General features: G+C 43.3%; 1 protein-coding gene across 2 annotated transcripts in view; it reads right to left on the reverse strand.

Annotated features, from left to right (window-relative positions):
- The window catches only part of KHDRBS3 (KH RNA binding domain containing, signal transduction associated 3), a 193525-nt gene that overhangs the window by 55974 nt on the left and 115437 nt on the right, over positions 1 to 22114 (reverse strand). For both annotated transcript variants that reach the window (XM_073330059.2, XM_078851419.1), the window contains exon 6: positions 9828 to 10020. In XM_073330059.2, coding sequence (XP_073186160.1) covers positions 9828 to 10020 — 193 coding nt within the window. The remainder of the gene's footprint in view (positions 1 to 9827; positions 10021 to 22114) is intronic.

Raw genomic sequence — 22114 nt, forward strand, 5'->3', positions numbered from 1 at the left:
CATCAACTTTCCTCTATATTTAAAACACTGAAATCTTGCACATTTGATTTTTTCCCTCTTTTTCTTCAAAACTAAATACTTCCCCTTCAGCCAGGGCTGACAAATAATGTTTTCCTACAAAGAATTCCTTGAAAAAGTGCCCTCTTTCAAAATGGCTGCCACCTCCCTCCTGTTTTGTGTAAGAGTGAGGTTAAGGCAGCCTTCACTTAATATGTCCCCTTTTCAAAATGGCAACTGCCTCCCATTGTTCCCAACAGCAGTTAAACCCAGCTGCACTGGCTAAAGAGCCACCATCTTTCTTGGCGGTTGCTTGGCTTCTCTTCTATTGGGAACGTCGGCAAGCAGAGGCCATTTTGAAAGAGTGCAAATTTGTTAAAGGACAGCCTTTAGAGTTAATCTCTTTCAGAACAAGATGTGAGAGCAGCCATTCTGGAAGAGGGCAATTCTTAGTGTAGTTCTCTTTATAGAAAAGACCACCACACCTACTGCAAGAGGAAGGTGGAAACTAGTATAATATGTATGTATGTGCCTGTGAATGCGCATGCAGGGGAACATGGAAGTAGAGTTGGGGAAGACCAGCCTGGTTGACCAGACCACTGCAGAGTGCATGTCTTCAAATAATTAAACATATTATATGGTAATATTTCTTGGTTTCCTGTTAATTTTCATATATGAAATTTTAATAACTTTTTAAATCTCAGGAAACTTCCAGACAACAGCCACATGAAAGAAGAGTTAATTACATAGTAGCTGTTTTTTGAGTTGCGCTGTCCACATAGATTCCATTTCTGATGTGCACAGATCCCATGTATGTGCGATCAGTTACTTTTAGTCAGTCAATGACAGGTTTCAGAGTAACAGCTGTAGCTCAGGAAAGCTTATGCTCAAATAAATTGGTTAGTCTCCAAGGTGCCACAAGTACTCCTTTTCTTTTAGTCAGTGGTTTCTGTTGGGGTCAGACCCGCACCCTAGTGCCCCTCCACCCAAGGGCATAAAGGGTGAAATAAGCCCAACTGTCCCTCAGTTCCTTTGCTAATACAGATTCCAAATGGTATAGAACACTATATATGGGGAAAGAGGGTGGGTCAAGGAAACCATGTGGATAACACATCTTGAAGAACCACAGTTTTTGCAAGGTAAGTAAACCTTTTTTCTTCTGTAAGTGATTATCCAAGTGTATTTCACTTCTAGTGACTAGCAACCAGTGACTTCATCATAGTCAGAAGGTGGGTGTTACAAGTTTTGTTTAAACAAGACTTGCAGGATAGCTCTACCAAACCACGCATCAGATCTTGAGGCCTCAACGAAGGAATAGTTCTGGGTCAAACTGTGGACTGCTCTACCCATAACATTTCAAAAGAAGCTGGTTAGACTGCCTGAGCCCTGGTGGAATGGGCTCTAACCTGCATAGGTGGATCTGGTCTAGATATTTACGATCTAATAAAGTGGATAATGCATGTTTTGAAACTTTATCTGCAAATGTCTCAGTCTGGGGGAGCTACTGAAGAGACCTGTCCTGTTCAGGTAGTATGAAAGAGTCCTGACCATGTCAAGGAGCGCAGTTTGATTTCCTCCAGGTCTGAATGGGCTTAGGGAATAAAACTGGAAGGTGAATCAGCTGCTTTAAATTAAAATCAGACACAATATTAGATAAGAACTTGGGGTAAGGCCTGAGAGTCACCTGGCCATTAGGCAACACCATATAAAGTGAACCAGCCAGGAGGACCTAAATTTCCCCTATTCTACAAATTGAGCTGAAGTTATGGCTACTAAAAAGGCAGTCTTCATAGACAGGTGGTAAAAAGAATAGGTAGGTCAGGCTCAAATGGGGATCTTATTAAGCCACATAACACTGTGTTGAGGTCACAGAACTAAGGGAAACATGTATGAAACCTCTGAGGAATCTAGCAACGGTAAAATGGAAAAATATATTATGACCCTGAACTGGAGTATGATAAGTTATTGCTGGTAAATGTACTCTTATGGAGCTAATACATGAAACATTCAGGACTATGGCTACTAGATACTCCGGAACAGCAGAAAAAAACCCAATGGTTTCCATGGAAGACAGATGACATTGTGCTGTCCAAATGGAAAAATCTCAATTTAGTTACATAAATTAGTCAAGTGGAAGTTTTTCCACTATTAACCTAGATGTTCTGGACTTTTGGAAGAACAGCTTCTTTTGGTGGCAGTTAACCAGCCAGAATCCAGGTGGTCAGATGTAATGCTGCTGGACCCATGTGTAAGAACATAAACACTCTTCCTCAACCAGGTGGACATAACGTGTCAGGCATCCTAATATTTTACTGAAATCCAGTCATTATTTGAATAGGAGAGCTCATCAGTGCAATGGTTGTGTTAGTAAGCTATACCAAGGCAGAAAAACCTTTGGTGGAAGACATACAAAGTGTAGAGGTGACTCCGGTTCTGTGGTCACCTTGAGATCATTCAGTACCAAGAAAGTCTTTGGTACCAAGAAAGTCAGTGACAAAAACATCTGCACTGTGGAGGTGATGTTGGAGTCCTAGTCACTGAGGCTATTGGTAATGAGTACAATGGCACAGACATTAGTACTGAGGAGCTGGTAATGGAAAAAGTGCAAACCATGGCAGCAGCCAGTGCTGCAAGTACTCTGAGAGTTGCTGGTGCTGAGGTGTCAGAGGGAACTGATATGGGTTATGAACCATCCTTTCCCTGAAGGGCACGAGTTGATCTAGAAACTTGATGGGTTTTATGTCTCATTTTAAGGTGATGTTTGTCTGTGTTCACCCTGGGAGTGATGCTCCCTCCTACTCCTTTCTGACAACAGGTAGGTGGAGGAGTTCTTGACCATTCTGAACTCAGTAATAGGGGATTTCATTCTCTGAAAAATAAGCTTAGAAGCTCAGAGGAGACCTGGGGCCCACTACAGCACTTGTTTAAAGAAACCTGAGGGGGGTTAGCAGGAATTTTAGCCTGACACTCTGAAGAGGCCCTCATCCAACACTCCAAAAAGAAAAGTTTGAGACTGGCCCCCCTGGCTTTGTGTCCTCTTGGAAAAGGAGTGGCCAAATGTACATTTATCAGGGATATGTCCCTGGCCAAGAAAGACAAGGCACTTAGAGTGCTCATCACTGAGTGGCATAGCAGCCTTACAAGAAAGATAAGTTTTCAATTCCAAGGATTTAGTCTCAGCCATACTGGTTAGATACTTGGTACCAGGGTTAACCCCAATTTAATTTAAAAATCCTAATTTAAGAGAATGTGTGTGTGTGTGGGTCGTCTTTTACCAAAGTGATCAAGCTACGACAACTATTAACTAACTACACTAACTAACTAAAATGATAATAAAAAAGTAGCCTAACAACTAATTGCACAGTGTTCAGAGTAAGCAGACACTGCAGGAGCTACATCTCACTGCCACGGGTAATAAGAAGGAATTAAGGGAAGACTGAACCTGCTCTGTTTTATTATGCCCTATGGTGGGGCATCTAGGCCCCAGACATAATCCCAGGAGACATCGCTGGTCAAAAGAATCTAATCTCACACATGGGGCATATATGCACCCAGAAGCTGAAGCCACATGGACAATCACTTGAACACAATGGAGTTAAGGTTAAGTATATAGCAGTAAATAAAGGGTAAAACATTACAGGGATGTTGTAATTATCTCAAAAAGAAACATTTGCAATTCAAAGTCGGGTGCAAAATGCACAGTTAAGGAACACCAACCTTTACTTCTATCTGCACTAGCACCAAGAGGGAAAAAAAGTGATGCATCTTCAATTTAACCTAATATAGGACTACAAACACTAAAATGTACTGATCATAATTGCAACTGTATTGCGTGGTGTCACTATATGACAGAGTTAAGGCTGTTTGAGTGCCTTAACTGTGCATTTCTATTCCTTAATACATTTTCATTTCTTTTAAGTTTATCCTTAATGTTGAAGTTCCTGGGTTTGTAAATTGTGGTTTTGGCATAATGGAACAGTTCTCGAATGTTTTTACCCTGGAGCTACAGATACGTAATCAACTGTAACTTCATCGTAGCACAGTTTATGTCTGGGAATATATTGTAATGTTAAAAATGAAACAGCAGGCTCTATTGTATAAAATATGGTTTTAAATATGGTTTTCCATTCTAGTTCAAACGTTTTCTATTGTAAGACAAATGATATAGTACTGGAGAACCTTCCATTTAAAAGTTACTGTGCGTCTTATTCATTTTCTTTGTTATTGTTTTCTAAGAATTCTCTTTTAAAAGCTAGGTGTACCTCAGTATATTGACAACCCTACCAATTATTACCATACTACATGCAGCTACAGCTTTAGGCAATAGGTATATATTAATTAACAAACACCAATTTATTTTCTAACATATATTGCCATCAGCAATGAAGAGTATGCCTTGGGAATAGTTTGTGAGAACAGATTTAATGAGGAACATTTAAAAGACATCATAAAATACATTCATTGCTCACCCTGTGGCAATCAATCTTCAGTTAGGTATCATCAGGTGTGGCAACAGGACATACTTTGTCATATGTGCTAACTATATGAATCTATTAAGAATCCTTTTGGTCGATCACTCAATTGATCCTAAACCAGTGCCTACATTCAACTCTCTTTCTTTACACAGGCCTAAGAAAATTACAGGAAACTACAGGTACCTATTTAAGATTATGTGATATAAAGGAGGGGGTGTTTTTGGTGGGGGGGGCGGAGGAAAACGGAGGCAAGGGCGATATAGACTGAAGATCTAATTCATTAGATACGCTGTCTCTAGCAAAGGAAGACCATATGAGACTCCCATTACAAGGAGGTCACTTGTGAGATATAAAACACACATCCTCAGCCTTCGTAGCAACAGACCTTTAGACCTGAACTCAGATAGCACCCAGCTGAGCAGCGTGGAACAGCCGAGCAGCACACAGCAGGAGTTTGTCTGGGATTGGTGAGTATCCGAGTGTGTGTTTGCTGAGTGAGTATCTGAGTGTGTGTTTGCTGGGAGGGCAGTTTGAAAGCCTGAGCGAGTGCCTGATTGGGTGGTAGCCTGCAGGGGGCGGGTACTGGGGGAGTCTGTTTGTTTGTTTCAGGGAAGCCTGGCTGTTTAAAAATAGCCAGAGCTCCCTGAACCAGCTGAGCGGCGGCGGACCAACTGAGCAGCGGGGAACAGCAGCGCAGCACACAGCAGGAGTTTGCCTGGGAGTTTGCCTGGGGTGAGCCCAGTGAGGCTTACATCTTGCCAGCTTCTCTGAGAAAGCTCATAGTAGGAAGGGGATATGAAGGGGGGTGCTATTGTGACCTGCACTGGATGTGCCATGTTTGTCTTTCTTCCACAGGACAGAAGCAACTTTGTCTGTACAAAGTGCAAGCTAGTATCCATATTGGAAGAGAAGATTGAAGGTCTGGAGCAACAGATATCGACCCTGCGTTGCATACGAGAATCTGAGGATTTCCTGGACAAAAGTCAGGATATGTTTCTATGGGCACAAAACTCTAAAGATTTAGAGCAGGTTGCACAGCGGAGCCAAGAAGCCAGTGAAGAAGCTTGGCAACATGTGACCTCCAGAAGAAGGGGGAATGTCCGGGTACCAGCAATGCAGACACAGGTAAGTAACCGTTTTCATGTTCTCTCCACAGGTACCATTGCAGAGAGTGGACCAGATGATACGTCTCGGGGGAGAAAGCAGAAGGAGACTCCGCTGGTTGGAAGGCATGAGATGCGACGTCCTGAGGTTGGGGGTTCCATGACCACCACTCCCAAGAGAAGGAAGCGGGTGGTGGTGGTCGGGGACTCTCTCCTCAGGGGGACTGAGTCATCTATCCGCCGCCCTGACCAGGAAAACAGAGAAGTCTGCTGCTTGCCAGGGGCTAAGATTCGCGATGTGACGGAGAGACTGCCGAGACTCATCAAGCCCTCGGATCGCTATCCCTTCCTGCTTCTCCACGTGGGCACCAATGATACTGCCAAGAATGACCTTGAGCGGATCACTGCTGACTACGTGGCTCTGGGAAGAAGGATAAAGGAGTCTGAGGCACAAAGGTGTTCTTGTCCATCCTCCCTGTGGAAGGAAAAGGCCGGGGTAGGGACCATCGAATCGTGGAAGTCAACGAATGGCTACGCAGGTGGTGTCGGAGAGAAGGCTTTGGATTCTTTGACCATGGGATGGTGTTCCATGAAGGAGGAGTGCTGGGCAGAGATGGGCTCCACCTAACGAAGAGAGGGAAGAGCATCTTTGCGAGCAGGCTGGCTAACCTAGTGAGGAGGGCTTTAAACTAGGTTCACCGGGGAAAGGAGAACAAAGACCTGAGGTAAGTGGGCAAGCAGGATACCGGGAGGAAGCACAGGCAGGAACGTCTGTGAGGGGAGGGCTTCTACCTCATACTGAGAATGAGGGGCGATCAGCAGGTTCTCTCAAGTGCCTATATACAAATGCACAAAGCCTTGGAAACAAGCAGGGAGAACTGGAGGTCCTGGTGAAGGCAAGGAATTATGACGTGATTGGAATAATAGAGACTTGGTGGGATAAGTCACATGACTGGAGTACTGTCATGGATGGTTATAAACTGTTCAGGAAGGACAGGCAGGGCAGAAAAGGTGGGGGAGTAGCACTGTATGTAAGGGAGCAGTATGACTGCTCAGAGCTCCGGTATGAAACTGCAGAAAAACCTGAGTGTGTCTGGATTAAGTTTAGAAGTGTGAGCAACAAGAGTGATGTAGTGGTGGGAGTCTGCTCACTGGACCAGGTAGATGAGGATTTCTTCTGGCAACTCGCAGAAGCTACTAGATCGCATGCCCTGGTTCTCATGGGTGACTTTAATCATCCCGATATCTGCTGGGAGAGCACTACAGCGGTGCACAGACAATCCAGGAAGTTTTTGGAAAACGTACGGGACAATCTCCTGGTGCAAGTGCTGGAGGAGCCAACTAGGGGGAGAGCTTTTCTTGACCTGCTGCTCACAAAACGGGAAGAATTAGTAGGGGAAGCAAAAGTGGATGGGAATCTGGGAGGCAGTGACCATGAGTTGGTCGAGTTCAGGATCCTGACACAGGGAAGAAAGGTAAGCAGCAGGATACGGACCCTGGACTTCAGGAAAGCAGACTTCGACTCCCTCAGGGAACTGATGGGTAGGATCCCCTGGGGGAATAACATGAGGGGGAAAGGAGTCCAGGAGAGCTGGCTGTATTTCAAAGAATCCCTATTGAGGTTACAGGGACAAACCATCTCGATGTGTCGAAAGAATAGTAAACATGGCAGGCGACCAGCTTGGCTTAACAATGAAATCCTTGCGGATCTTAAACATAAAAAAAGAAGCTTACAAGATGTGGAAGATTGGACAAATGACCAGGGAAGAGTATAAAAATGTTGCTCGGGCATGTAGGAATGAAATCAGGAGGGCCAAATCGCACCTGGAGCTGCAGCTAGCAAGAGATGTTAAGAGTAACAAGAAGGGTTTCTTCAGGTATGTTGGCAACAAGAAGAAAGCCAAGGAAAGTGTGGGCCCCTTACTGAATGAGGGAGGCAACCTAGTGACAGAGGATGTGGAAAAAGCTAATGTACTCAGTGCGTTTTTTACCTCTGTCTTCATGAACAAGGTCAGCTCCCAGACTGCTGCGCTGGGCAACACAGCATGGGGAGTAGGTGGCCAGCCTTCTGTGGAGAAAGAAGTGGTTAGGGACTATTTAGAAAAGCTGGATGTGCACAAGTCCATGGGGCCGGATGCGTTGCATCCGAGAGTGCTAAAGGAGCTGGCGGCTGTGATTGCAGAGCCATTGGCCATTATCTTTGAAAACTCATGGCGATCAGGGGAAGACCCGGACAACTAGAAAAAGGGTAATGTAGTGCCCATCGTTAAAAAAGGGAAGGAGGAGGATCCTGGGAACTACAGGCCAGTCAGCCTCACCTCAGTCCCTAGAAAAAATCATGGAGCAGGTCCTCAAGGAATCAATCCTGAAGCACTTACATGAGAGGAAAGTGATCAGGAACAGTCAGCATGGATTCACCAAGGGAAGGTAATGCCTGACTAATCAAATCGCCTTCTATGATGAGATTACTGGTTCTGTGGAAGAAGGGAAAGCAGTGGATGTATCGTTTCTTGACTTTAGCAAAGCTTTTGACACCATCTCCCACAGTATTCTTGTCAGCAAGTTAAAGTAGTATGGGCTGGATGAATGCACTATAAGGTGGGTAAAAAGTTGGCTAGATTGTCGGGCTCAACGCGTAGTGATCAATGGCTCCATGTCTAGATGGCAGCCAGTATCAAGTGGAGTGCCCCAAGGGTCGGTCCTGGGGCCGGTTTTGTTGAATATCTTCATAAATCATCTGGAGGATGGTCTGGATTGCACTCTCAGCAAATTCGCAGATGATACTGAACTAGGACGAGTGGTAGGTACGGTGGCAGGTTGGGAGAGGATACAGAGGGACCTAGACAAATTGGAGGATTGGACCAAAAGAAATCTGATGAGGTTCAACAAGGATAAGTGCAGGACCCTGCACGTAGGACGGAAGAATCCAATGCACCGCTACAGACTAGGGACAGAATGGCTAGGCAGCAGTTCTTCGGAAAAGGACCTAGGGGTGACAGTGGACGAGAAGCTGGATATGAGTCAACAGTGTGCCCTTGTTGCCAAGAAGGCCAATGGCATTTTGGGACGTATAAGTAGGGGTATTGCCAGCAGATTGAGGGACGTGATCATTCCCCTCTATTCGACATTGGTGAGGCCTCATCTGGAGTACTGTGTCCAGTTTTGGGCCCCACCCTACAAGAAGGATGTGGAAAAATTGGAGAGAGTCCAGCGAAGGGCAACAAAAATGATTAGGGGACTGGAACACATGACTTATGAGGAGAGGCTGAGGGAACTGGGATTGTTTAGTCTGCAGAAGAGAAGAATGAGGGGGGATTTGATAGCTGCTTTCCACTACCTGAGAGGTGGTTCCAAAGAGGATGGTTCTAGACTATTCTCAGTGGTAGAAGAGGACAGGACAAGGAGTAATGGTCTCAAGTTGCAGTGGGGGAGGTTTAGGTTGGATATTAGGAAAAACTTTTTCACTAGGAGGGTGGTGAAACACTGGAATGCGTTACCTAGGGAGGTGGTAGAATCTCCTTCCTTAGAAGTTTTTAAGGTCAGGCTTGACAAAGTCCTGGCTGGGATGATTTAATTGGGGATTGGTCCTGCTTCGAGCAGGGGGTTGGACTAGATGACCTCCTGAGGTCCCTTCCAACCCTGATGTTCTATGATTCTATGATTCTCATATAAGGTTTTTATATTATATTTTCAACATATGGAAGTTTTTCAACTGCATTGACATAACACAATGTGATTCCTATAAATAAGGAAAAAGTAGTATATGGCTGACTGCATGGTTTTTAAACCACTTTCATTGGAACCTATAATTTAACATTCTTCTTAAAGCTTATTCAAGTAGAACTTCATTAATTCATATTTACAACTAGACAACTGACCCATTACATAGTTTTGAGTGTTATAAGTTAGTAAGAACAAGAAAAAAGCAGGGTAATTCATTAAAGGAACTACTTTATTCATTTGTCAACTGCAGGTTAGATTTATTTATATCTTAAGGTACGATAGCGAAGTGTAATAGAGTATTTTGTAAAGACACTAAAATTTAAGAATGTGGTATCCAGTACACTGTTAAATCTTTGTAAAAATGCTGAGACCACCAAATCTGGTGCAGATTTCAGGTGTGGGGTTCAGCAAAGTGCAGAATAAAGACTTTCTACTGAATTCTAAAATGATAGTCACAATCTTCTGTTACAAGAGTAAATGAAGATTATGCTTGGTGGTGGCCAACAGCTCCATGAAAGGTTTCACTTACATATTCTCCATATGTCTCCTGTGCTGGAGGTGGTGGCAGAGGCCGGTAGCCTGCAGGTGGAGGTACTCCTCTTGCTCGGGGGGCTAGAAGTCCACGACCACGACTGACAGGACCTCTACTGGGAGGTACTCCCCTGGGAGCTGGTGCCCCTCTTGGTACACCTGCTGGTGGGGGTGGCACTCCTCCACGGCCCCTATGAACAAGATGATAATTCTATTAAATACAATATTCATACTCCTGGTTTTCCCTCTGCAAGGTTTCTCCCAGTAACTTCTCAATTTTGCTCCAGTTATCACTGCTACAGCTAGCTAAGAATGTTTAAAGGTTCTTTACAAAAGAGGCGAATTAGAGTTTGGCATTTGTATTTCACATTTTGATTCAGTTATTCTTAGTATGACAGTAATACCAAAGGCACAAGTTGCACTTAGGTGATTTTTCACTAATGTCTTGTGAAAGTTTCTGCTCATAGTGTATGTAGAAGCCTCCTAGTGAAATTATAGTAATCAGTCAGGCAGAAATAAAGGATTATTATTGGTTATATCATGTCCCTTAGATCCATGCACAGAGAAATCAAACCCATCTCCCTTCAGACCCTGTAAAGATGTCTCTGCGTGGTTCATGGAACATGGTGAAAGGAGAGACTGGGTGGGAACAGCAGTTGATTTTCTTCCCTTTCTGGCCCTATGGAAACTACATTAAAATATATAGCATAGCTGTACACTTGTGCTGTGGTGAAAGCTACAGAAACACATTGAATTTGCAAAATACAGCCACTTATCAGTGTTTCAAGCAGAGAACGTATAAATGCCCTACTTCAAGAGCTTTATAAGATTCATATATAAAATTCCAGGTGGAGTTCAAGGTGCTGGCTTTAACCTAAAAAGCCTTTGGGGTTCGAGGAGTGGTTACATTAGAGAATACACTTGCCCACGTGTGTGGTTTATGATAGCGGTAAGCTGTGTGCTGGTGTGTGAAGGAGTACAGTTATGTACTGCTTGGTGGCTTACCTTTTCATTTCCTTGCTTTTATGATTTAGTGTCTGGCATGTTTTTAATTGTTCAAGTGTAGTGAATGAAGGTGGGGAGAAGTTACCCAGAGCTTTGTCACAGAAGTGTAGCCGCTGACACAGAAGCTGCACTTCTGTGGCAAATAAAACCTTCTCCATTGTAGGATAAAATCCAACAGAAAAGCAGAGATGTTGAAGGTAAAGATGTTATGATTGTGATGGATAAAACAATCGATAGGTGTGAAATATAGATAGTAAGTCAATTCTTCAGAAGTACTTACCCTACACACAAGTTTTAGTCAACCCCCTTTTCTTGTTCTACAGAATTTATATCTGAGGATATGATGCGGGGAGTGGGGGGAGGTGAGGAAAAACCTATATAAAAATCTTTATGTCTCTTAAATGTAAAAAAAAAAAAAAAAGATAGTGGTTAGCTACCAAACTACTACCTTCTTTGCTTAGCTTGTGTATTAAAATTGATGATGGATGACCTTTGAAATGCTAGCAGAAAGACCTAGACAAACAGCTTATTTCTTCCACATAAAAGATTTAAAATGTGCACTTGGTATTCTGATTCACTTATCTACTGCCAACATCTTATAATACATCTAGAGTAACATCAACAGAACAATACACTGCATTCTCTACCAAAAGTAGAAAAGTAATTCATCCCAAAAGAAGTAGAGGAGCAAGAGTGACCCTTGCAATTACAATCTGACTATTAGAGAGAATAGATTCTAGACAAGTCTGACTTGGGCAGAAATGTTTCGACTCATCTGGTATGATATAAAATAATGAGGGTCAGACTTGTCTTGTGGATAACATATTGATGATCTGGGATCTATACACACTTCCTGTGTAACCCGGATTAAACCACAGAACCACTCTGCACCTTACTTTTCTTATCTGTACAACTGTTTTAATATTGTCTTACATCACAGCTGAATATATTAATGTATGAAAAATTGTGGCACTGGCTGAGAAACTTAGAAGTGCAAAGTTTGATCATAATCAGAGTAGATACATATGCAATTACTCATAATAATTAATCCAAATAGCAAAGGGCAAAATATTTTGAACAGTACAATGAACAGTATGATTAACTGATGTGGTCTGCTGAGTACTTACTGGTCACAAGCTGCTAGCTGAAGCTCTTACTTTATAGCTGCTTCTACAGGGTTTGCAGAAGCAGCTTTAAAGGAGAAACAGTAAACCTAGCACTTTCCACTAAGGGATGCAAAGAAAGGGAGAAGAGCTTCATGTCACCGGAAGGGTCAGTGCCAGGAGATATCAGCAGATATAGACCAAGAGCCAGCTGCAGTGCCAGACCCAGAAATTTCCTTAAAGATGTACTTCAGCAGAGAGAAGTAGTCAGGGGTGCAAGAGACCAGGCAGATACATGCAGGGAAGTGGAGGTGGAGGATGGGGAGGGGAAAAAACAAAATAAAAGGATTCTTTCACGAGAAAGTAAACTATCTAAAGTTTATTAATTGACCAAATTCTACAGCTGTTACAGAACTGGCATGAGATCATGAATTCCCTCCCTTGGGCTTGCCTTCCTTTCCCCTCCAGACCGACTCTCCCTGGTCACAGACACAGAAATTTCTCCCCTGCTCTTCTCTAAACCTCTCCACTTACACCAATGATCTTATCCCATCTGCCTCACATGCACGCTCATCCCTCCCATCACTTTTCTCCTTAACCTCTCACTTTGCTCTTGTTCTTTCCCTTCACAATACAAGCACGCTTTAATCTCTCAAAGTTTAAAAACCCCATCCTTGAACCTACTTGCCTCTCCAGTATACCACTCTAGCTCCCTTTCATGTCTAAGTTCATTGAATATGCTGTCTACAATCACTATCTGGAGTTCCTCTCCTCCAGTTCAATCCTAGACCCTCTTCAATCTGGCTTTTACCCCTTGCATTCAACCGAAACAGCTCTCAGCAAAGTTTCTAATGACCTTTTCCTAGCCAGAAAAGACTCAGGTCAAGGAAGATAAGGATGGAATACTGTCAGCCACATTCCATGCAGCTGACCATGTTCTTGAAATTTTGTCCTTCCTTGGGTTCTGTGACTCTAGAGAGATAGAAGCAGAACCACGAGAGTCCAATCTCTCCTTCATAGAATCATAGAAATGTGACCTAGAGAAGTCATCAAGTTCAGCCCCCTGCACTGTGGCAGGAACAAGTGAGCCTAGACCATCCCTTTCAGGTGTTCGTTTAACTTGTTTTTAAAAGCTTAAAATGATAGGGATGCCACAACTTTCCTTGGAAGCCTATTCCAGAGCTTAACTACTCTTATAGTTAGAAAGTGTTTCCCAATCCCTAACCTAAATCTCCCTTGCTGCAGATCAAGCCCATTACTTCTTGTCCTACCTTCAGTGGACATGGAAACAATTGATCACTATCGTCTTTATAACAGACCGTAAAACATATTGGAAGACTTAACAGGTTGCTCCTCGGTCTCCTTAAGACTAAACATGCTCAGTTTTTTCAACCTTTCCTTACAAGTCAGTAAACCTTTTCTAAACCTTTTATCATTTTTGTTGCTCTCCTCTAGACTCTTAGCCAATGTGTCCACATCCTTTCTAAATTGTGGTGCCCAAAAAAGGACACAGTACTCCAGCTGAGGCCTCACCAGTGCTGAGCAGAGTGGGACAATTACATCCTGCTGCTTACATACAACACTCCTGTTAATACACCCCCCAGAATCATACTAGCCCTTTTTGACAGCTGCATCACATTGATGATTCATTCAGTTTGTGGTCACTATAAACCCCAGACCTTTGTCAGCAGTACTACCTAGCCAGTTATTCCCCATTTTGTAGGTGTGCATTTGATTCTTCCTTCCTAAGTGAAGCACTCTGGGCTTGTATTTATTGAATTTCATCTTGTTGGATTCAGACCGACTCTCCAATTTGTCAAGGTCATTTTGAATTTCAAACCAGTCCTCCAAAGTGCTTGCAACCCCTCTCAGCTTGGTGTCATCTGCAAATTTTATAAGCATTCTCTCTACTCCACGATCCAAGTAATTAATGAAAATATTAAATAGTATGGACCCAGGACCGACCCCTGTGGGACCCCACTAGATATGTCCTCCCAATTTGACAGCGAACAATTGATAATTCCTCTTTGAGTACTGTCTTTCAACCACTTCTGCACCCACCTTACAATAATTTCATCGAGACCACATTTCCCTAGTTTGCTTATTAGAATGTCATGCAGTGCTGTGCAAAAGCCTTACTAAAATCAAGGTATATCACATCTATTGCATCCACCCTATCCACTAGGTCAGTAATCCTACCAAAGGAAATTAAGGTGATGTGGCATGATTTGTTCTTGACAAATCCATGATGATTCCTTATAACCTTTTATTACCCTTCAGGTGCTTACAAACAGATTGTTTAATAATTTTCTCCAGTATCTTTCCAGATATTGAAGTTAGGCTGACTGGCCTATAATTCCCCAGATCTTCCTTGTTCCTCTTTTTAAAGATACAATAGAATCTCAGAGTTACGGACAACTCGGGATTGGAGGTTGTCTGTAACTCTGAAATGTTGTAATTCTGAAAAAAAAAGTGCAGTTCCGGCTCCAGATACAGCAGCTGAGCACCCTACTCAGCCCCAGCATAAGTTTGCAAGCTTATCCCCCTCCGGGCAGGGTGTGCGTGTGAATTTGCGTTTTTCCCCTCCTGGAGGGGGTGAAAGCTCCAGCTGCCTTGGGCTGGCAGCCCCAGCTTCTTGCTGTAAGTGGCTATCCTGTGGGTGGGGGTGGGAACAGGAAGCCCAGATGTGCCTACCTTTAAGATGCAATACTGGCATAGTACAGCACTTGCTTTTTTTTTTTTTTTTAAATCTCTGCTGCTGCCTGTTTGATTACTTCTGGTTTCACATGGTATCCGGTTGACTGGTCAGTCCATAACTCTGGTGTTCGTATCTCTGAGGTTCTATGTTTACCCTTCTCCAGTCTTCTGTCCTCCAGGAGTTCTCAAAGATAATTGATAACAAGATTAAGAAAGTAGCTGAAACAAATACCCTTGGATGAGTTTCATCAGGCCCTGTTGACTTGAATACATCTAACTTATCTAAATATTATTAATTCATCAATATTCTCTCCCTATTTTTGCTTGCATTCCTTTCCCCTGGTTGACAATATTAATTAATTGTGTTGAGTATCTCATCATCAACTTTTTTTAGTGAAGACAGAAGCAAAATAGGCATTACAAACCTCAGCTTTCTTGATGTCAACAGTTATTAGCTCTCCTTCCCAGCTAAGTAGAGGACCTACACTTTCCTTTGTCTTTCTCTTCCTCCTAATGTATTTAAAGAACCTCTTCTTATTGCCTTTTATGGCCCTTGCCAAGGGAATCTGCATCTCTCCTGCCATCCTGTGCAGAAGATCCTGGAATTGGCGGTAGTCATCAAGCGATGCTGAAGCCACTTTCGCATCACGTGAGGACAATGGGAATCTCTCCTGCTCCAGCAGTACTGTGTGAACCGGATTGAGCAGCTCTTCTTGTGCCATCGGTTCCAAGTGTCTACTCAAAGGCACCCAAGATGGTGAAATAGACAATATTTCTCTGATGGAATGGACAGGTTCTGAGAGTAGGTATTGGGGCCAGGATCCCCAATAGGGCCAGCATGACAGAATCTGGAGGGTGTTGTGGGCCCCACGGTGCAGGAAATGAGTGACTCCATGGTGTCTAGAGAGGAGGATGGTGGGGTCCATAGTGGTGGTACCACTGGTGCTGGACTTAGACTCCATAGTGGGAGGTGCACTCCTCGCTGCTTCAGGCTGATGTATGGGGGTCTGAATGAGGTCTCATGGCAACTTCCATGAGGTGCTTCCAGAGGTGGCTGAGAGCCCGGCCTTCTTGGATATGGCTGAGGAAGGCCTGAAAGATACTGCACCTGGATGAAATATGGACTTCTCCCAAACAGTAGAGGCAGTGTTGATGTTTGCTGCTGACCAACAAGGAACATGGGCAGGAGATGCAGATTTTAAAGCCCGGGGTCTTTGGCATTGTCCAGTACCCACATATGGGTAGAGGGGTGTGTGTGGGGGGGTATTTACTTGGAAACAAATCCCCCAAAGTAGCCCCAATTCTACTCCTAAATCTAGTGAACAACCAAAACTATAAAAATGTAAAAACAGTAAAATACTCTAAACTATGTACAACTATATTGTTAATAAGTGCATCACACACAAAAGGACACCAATAGTTCTGACCTGGACCATGAGGCAGTGAGAAGAAACTGGAGACATGGTCAGTCTGTCCCACCCTTTATCACCTTGGATGAAACCATGAAGTGAACCAAGTGCGTATGCATGGATCAACAGTCACTACTACTTTCAAAATCTCCAGTTCTGGGCACATGTGTAAACCCTCAGTGGAATACAATAAGGACCATCATGTGAAAAAGAACATGTTCTTATATAAAACCATATACGCTGGATACAGGATTGTCATTTAACACTCATCACGCTGCATCATATGTGAAAGTGTGACAAACAGAAAGAAACTAGCATCTTCATTATTATGTTAATTGAAAAGAAACCTTCTGGGAACCATTTTTGTGGGAACCTTATTCTTTACATATTATTGTTTCTTGACTATATTTCCTATTTTGTTTTACTAGATTTGAAGGGTAATGAAAAATGGGGAAAAGTATTACTTTCAAAATTGTGTTGAAGGTCACAGACTAGTTCTATCCGTTTATACAATTCAGTAACTTTTTAAACTGACATCATCATTAAACATATTGAGGAAGAGTTGGATTTTTTGTACAAAATATTGAAAGGTAGCTACAGCACAGATTCTAAGTAGTATTCAAAGTACCATTAAATTATATGAACAATAGAAAGCAAAAAGATCCTTAATCGGATACAGACACAAAAAGAAGGAATAGTACCATATAAAGACTTATTTTTATACTTATTACTCCCCACCCCCACTTTTTGTATGAAGAGTATTTCTAATGCTCAGAATGTCTTTCCAAGTAAATCCAAGCTCATGCTCAAATAAATTGGTTAGTCTCTAAGGTGCCACAAGTACTCCTTTTCTTTTTGCGAATACAGACTAACACGGCTGTTACTCTGAAACAAGTAAATCTAGTCTCTCTCTCAGCACCATGTTATATACTTTACTAGGGTTAGAGAGGAAATAAAACTAGGACCATCCCAGTCTATGTTTCATCAGCTGAAAAGGAGTATGTTCGTTGCCAAGCAGCAGCAGCAAAAAAGGGGAAAGATGCAGTTTTATTTTGTTCCAATTCTTCTCAGCTTCTTTATGCACTAGAGGATAAACTGTTTTGTCTGAAGTATTTGCTTCTCACAAATGAGATTTTTTCAGTGCATTTAAGATTACCTTCACCTTTTTCTTTTTTTATTTAGTCTCCTGGAGGAATTTAGCCCTTTTCTAATTGAGGCAGATAGCTTTAGCAACTACTCTGATTTTCTTAAAACACTTTATTTGATAGGATCAATTCTAGATGTATATTGCCCTTCCTTTTTCAAATCTGCACTGGCTCTTTTTAGAAACTGTTCTCGGCAAGAATCTGCCACCAGGAACATATAGGCCTGGATAAAGAATACTCTACCCATACAATGAGAGACATGAAATGAACAGATCTAACCTAAACATCTCCTTCTGTTTCAACTGGCTGCAATAGATGCCAACTGGCTATTTAGGAGGGAAAGTCCTAATTTTTACAATTTACTTCTTCTGTACCGCAAAAAAAATCCATGTATTCCAATGAATTAAAAGTGTACCCTATTTACCCCCTACAAATATTCCTATTAATAATTCTCAATTGTTGACACCTATGACTATTACTATTTACTTCCAGGCCTAAACTGTTGTGCATTACTGAACTGTGCTGTTAAACCATTATAGATTAAATTTATAACTGAAATCTCAGTACAGCATCTCCTGATATCACAAGATGCTATTTTCATGAGAAATAATACCACAGATGCACTAACTTTTAATATAACCACTGAAATCCTATTATGGGAATAAAATACGGACAACCATTGTTAAACTATTGCCAGCTGCCATGCCATTATTACGAATAGCTTTAAGCCAGAAGTTTTGTCAATGCGTTCTATTTAATATTATGAATTAGATTCATAATAGTCAAACCTTGCTTAATTAATTCAAAGAGGCATATCCACTCCCAAAGCACTAAGAGGGATAAATCCTTCCCTGCATAATTTCTAATGCATGTCAGTTAAAATGAGTGCAAGATTATCTGGCACACAGGAGCTCTTCCAATAGTTCCTTATCCAATTAAAAACCCCTAGTTCAAAATATCCAATCCTACCAAACCATTCTACCTTGCCCACATTCTGGAATTACTGCCACTTTTGCAGTTCCAAGCTGAAAAATCAGAATGCCTTACATGTTCATGTTACAAGGGAGTTCACACCTGATACATGGAAATGGTAAATGCTCCATGTCTTGACGTCTTTAAAATTAAGAATCGATGCCTTTCTGGAAAAAGATATGCTTTACTTAAACAAAATATTGGGTTCAATACAGGGGTAACTGGGTGAAATGTAATGGTCTGGGATTTACAGAAGGTCAGACTACATGATCTATTCTGATATCATACTCTGTGATCTATATGTAGAGTCCTCCCACAGCCCTGGATATCTCTAATTTATCATTTTCAAGAAGCACAGCCCATTCTTCAGATGTCATTTTCAACTGTGCTCTCAGGTTTCAAAAAGAAACAGGCAGCTTACTGTTAGCCAAAACTTCTGGGGCCACAGCCTACCAGAAGCCCTCTGAAGAAAGGGAGCCTTACCACATCTGGGGGACAATTCATTTGAGTTCCTTTTTTGTGTTTGTTGACAACCCTGGAAGGGGTGGATTGTCTCAGGCTCAGACAATGGGCTGAGACTTTACACCTGGAATACCCAGATGTCAGAGACCAGAGGCCAAGTGAGGATAAAGGCCTGGGCTGGTCCCTAGGGCCAATCCGCGCAAGGAACCTGGTGAAAAAACTCCTTAGACATTTTGTGCTTAACCAAACCAAGAAAAGGAGATTAACTCCTCCTTCTGAAACAATCTAGTTGATCGGACTTATTCAATCATTTCCAGGTAAAATTTAAGAGCTCAGACAAGCTGAGATGAATACGGGATCATTTCTTTGTCACATTTTCGGTTGAAGCAGGAAAAAGCCAGGTATACTACTTGATTAATGTGAAGGCTAGAATTTTTCTTTGGAACAACCTTTGAAGTCCCATCTACATCAAAGAAGCAAAAGAAGTCTTTTTTTTTTTCTGTTTGCAAATCACTTAAGTGGCTGATGTTCTTGGCATTAAAATACTTCAGCAAGGTGTCCTCAGAATCAATCTGATCTAAAAAGGATGAAAACGTTTCCCCTTCTTCAGAAATCTCAGAGATATGTACTTTCTGACCTACTGGGAAGTAAAACCAAATCAAATTTCTTATGAGAGTGGAATTCTTTGTTTGGTGTTTGACAGCACTTTCTCTTAATGAGCTGTGTATTTCACTTCTACTGTACCCATCACTGTGGCTTTTTTTGGATTCATAGAGTTTAATGCCGAAGAGACTGTTAGGTCAGGGTTTCTCAAACCTGATCACCTAGTGCAACCTCCTGTGTATCATATGTAAGGCTATGTTTTAGTCATAGGTATTTTTAGTAAAGGTCTTGGACAGGTCATGGGCAGTACCCAAAAATTCACGGCCCATGACTTGTACTACATATCCTTGACTAAAACTTGGGCTGGAGGGCCATGGGTGCTTTGGGAAGGTGGCTCGGGTGCTGGGGGGTGGCCCAGGATCCCCGCTAGTGCTGGGGGGAGCAGGATTGGCGGGGCTGGCAGGCTCCCTACCCGGCTTCGCATGGATCTCTAGAAGCGTCCGGTGTATCCCTGCAGCTCCTATGGGGAGGAAAGGCCAGGGGGCTCTGTGCACTGCCCCCGCCATGAGCACTAGCTCTTCAGCTCCCATTGGCCGCGAATCACAGCCAATAGGAGCTGCGGGGGCAGCCCTGGCCCCTCCACCTAAGACCTGCAGAGACAATGTCAGCCACATCTGTGACTTCTGTGACAGGCATGCAGCCTTAATCATAGGCCATTATGTTTCACTCAGCTATACCTATATTGAGTCCAATAACTTGTGTTTGACTAAAGTATATCTTAGAACTTCCAGAAAGGCATCCAGTCTTGATTCAAAGACATCAAGAGATGGAGAAATTACCATTTCCCTTGTTAGTTTGTTCCAATTATTTATCAACCTCATCGATAAAAATCTGAGCCTAATTTCCACTTTGAATTTGTCTGGCTTGTTACCCCTTTCTTTGCTACGTTAAAGAGCCTTTTAGGATGCTGTATTTTCTTCCCATAAAAGGTACTTATACACTGTAACCAAGTCACCTCTCCAACCTTCTTTTTCATAGCTAAACAGATTGAGCTCTTTAAGTCTCTCATTGTTAGGCCATTTCTCCAACCCTCAAATCATTTTGGGCATCCTCACCAATTTTTCAACATCCGTATTAAACCCCAACTGTACAGAACATTCCAGTATTGTCCCACCAATACCATACACCAGTGGTTCTCAACCTATTTACTATTGTGGGCCGCATATGTAGTTCTCTATATGTTATGTGGGCTGCATCCACACAATATTTATACAACCCTGCCTGCTGTGGCTGGCCAGTCGGGCACATCCCTCGATACCTGCACCCAAACAGTCAGGGGCAGAGGTGATCCCACCAACCAAGCCATGAGAAGCCACCCACACAACAAATTTACCCCCCACATCAGCTCTCCACCCTGCGACAGGACTTATAGGGCAGCCTCCTGCTCTGGCTGTGAGTTCTGGAACTGGATATGGCCAGCAGGGGACAGGCTGACGGGCGCTGTCTGTTGCAGGCAGTCCAGAGTGCGCTCCAACCTGGAGCATGGTCATCCCCCGCAGAGGTTACATGTAGCTGTTGCTAGAGTGTGCGTGGGGAGAGAAAACACGTACCTCCTCCCCATTTCTCCAGATGCCTCTGGCACAGATAACCAGAAGCAACGAGGCAGCGTTCCCTCAGCGATGGCACTCGGTCATCCTCTTTTCTCCCCTCTAGCCCATCCCCCTACTCCGTTTCTTCTCCTCACTGTCCTCTGCCCACCCCATCCCCTTTCCTCTCCACACAGTCCCTTGCCTCCTCCTTCCTGCCCCATTCCCTCATCCCTTTCTCTTCCCCCTGCCCTACCCCATCCCTCATCCTTCCCCACTGCCTTGCTCTGCCCCACACAGGCACTCATCACTGTACAGAAACAGGACCCAGCACGCATAGATGAGGATGACGATGGGTACTAGGACCCCGGAGTCAGCATCCCGGAGCTGCCAGCTCAGTTGAGGGAAGGCACTGAGTAACCTGGCATAGGTTGGGAAGGACAGAACCTCCATCCCCCGTGACAGGGTGAGCAGAGCAAGCCCTGCTCAGTGCTCGCAGAAATTGGGGGTGGGGAGCATTGCCCCGGTGTGGATTGATGACCGAGTGCCTCCCCCCACCCTGGCAACCCTACAGTGTGTCACTGCAGTGTGGGAGCTCCTCCCCCACCACAGCGAGCTGCTTCACCTTCCCTCCTGGAAGGGAGCACTCCTGCAGGGCTCCATGGCGCCGTCTCCCCCCTCAGCCGCCTCCACTCCTGCTGGGACCAGGAAGCAGCAACCCTTTTTTTAAAAAAAAATAAAACAAACAGCTGAGCCACAGCTGAGCGCTAATTCGGCGGCAAGCAGCCCGCAGGCCACGTGTTGAGAACCACTGCCCTTCACAGAAGTAAAATCACCTCCTTATTCCTACTCACTACTTCCATGTATATACATCCAAGGATCATATTATCCTTCTTTCCCCACAGCTTATGTTGAATTGCTTGTCCATTCGGACTCCAAAATCCTTTTTAAAGACACTGCTTTTCAGGATACAGACTTTCCATTTTGTAGCTATGGCCTGAATTCCATGTTCCTAGATGTATTACTTTGTATGTACCTGTATTAAAATGCATTTAGTTTGCCTGGTAAAACTGTGGGCCATTCAATCTAGATCACACTCTCTTATCATTTACCACTCTACTAACAGGCCTATAGTTATCTGAGTCATCCAACCTGCCTCTTTTGAATATAGGCACAACATTAGCACTCTTCCAGTCTTCTTGCCAGCATTCCAAGATTTATTAAAAATTAACTTCAGGAGGCCAGAAATCCTCAGCCAACTCTTTTAGGACTTTTGGATGCAAGTTATGTGGGGCTGCTGCTG

The sequence above is a fragment of the Lepidochelys kempii genome, chromosome 2, assembly GCF_965140285.1.
Source record: "Lepidochelys kempii isolate rLepKem1 chromosome 2, rLepKem1.hap1, whole genome shotgun sequence".
NCBI classification, from domain to species: domain Eukaryota; kingdom Metazoa; phylum Chordata; order Testudines; family Cheloniidae; genus Lepidochelys; species Lepidochelys kempii.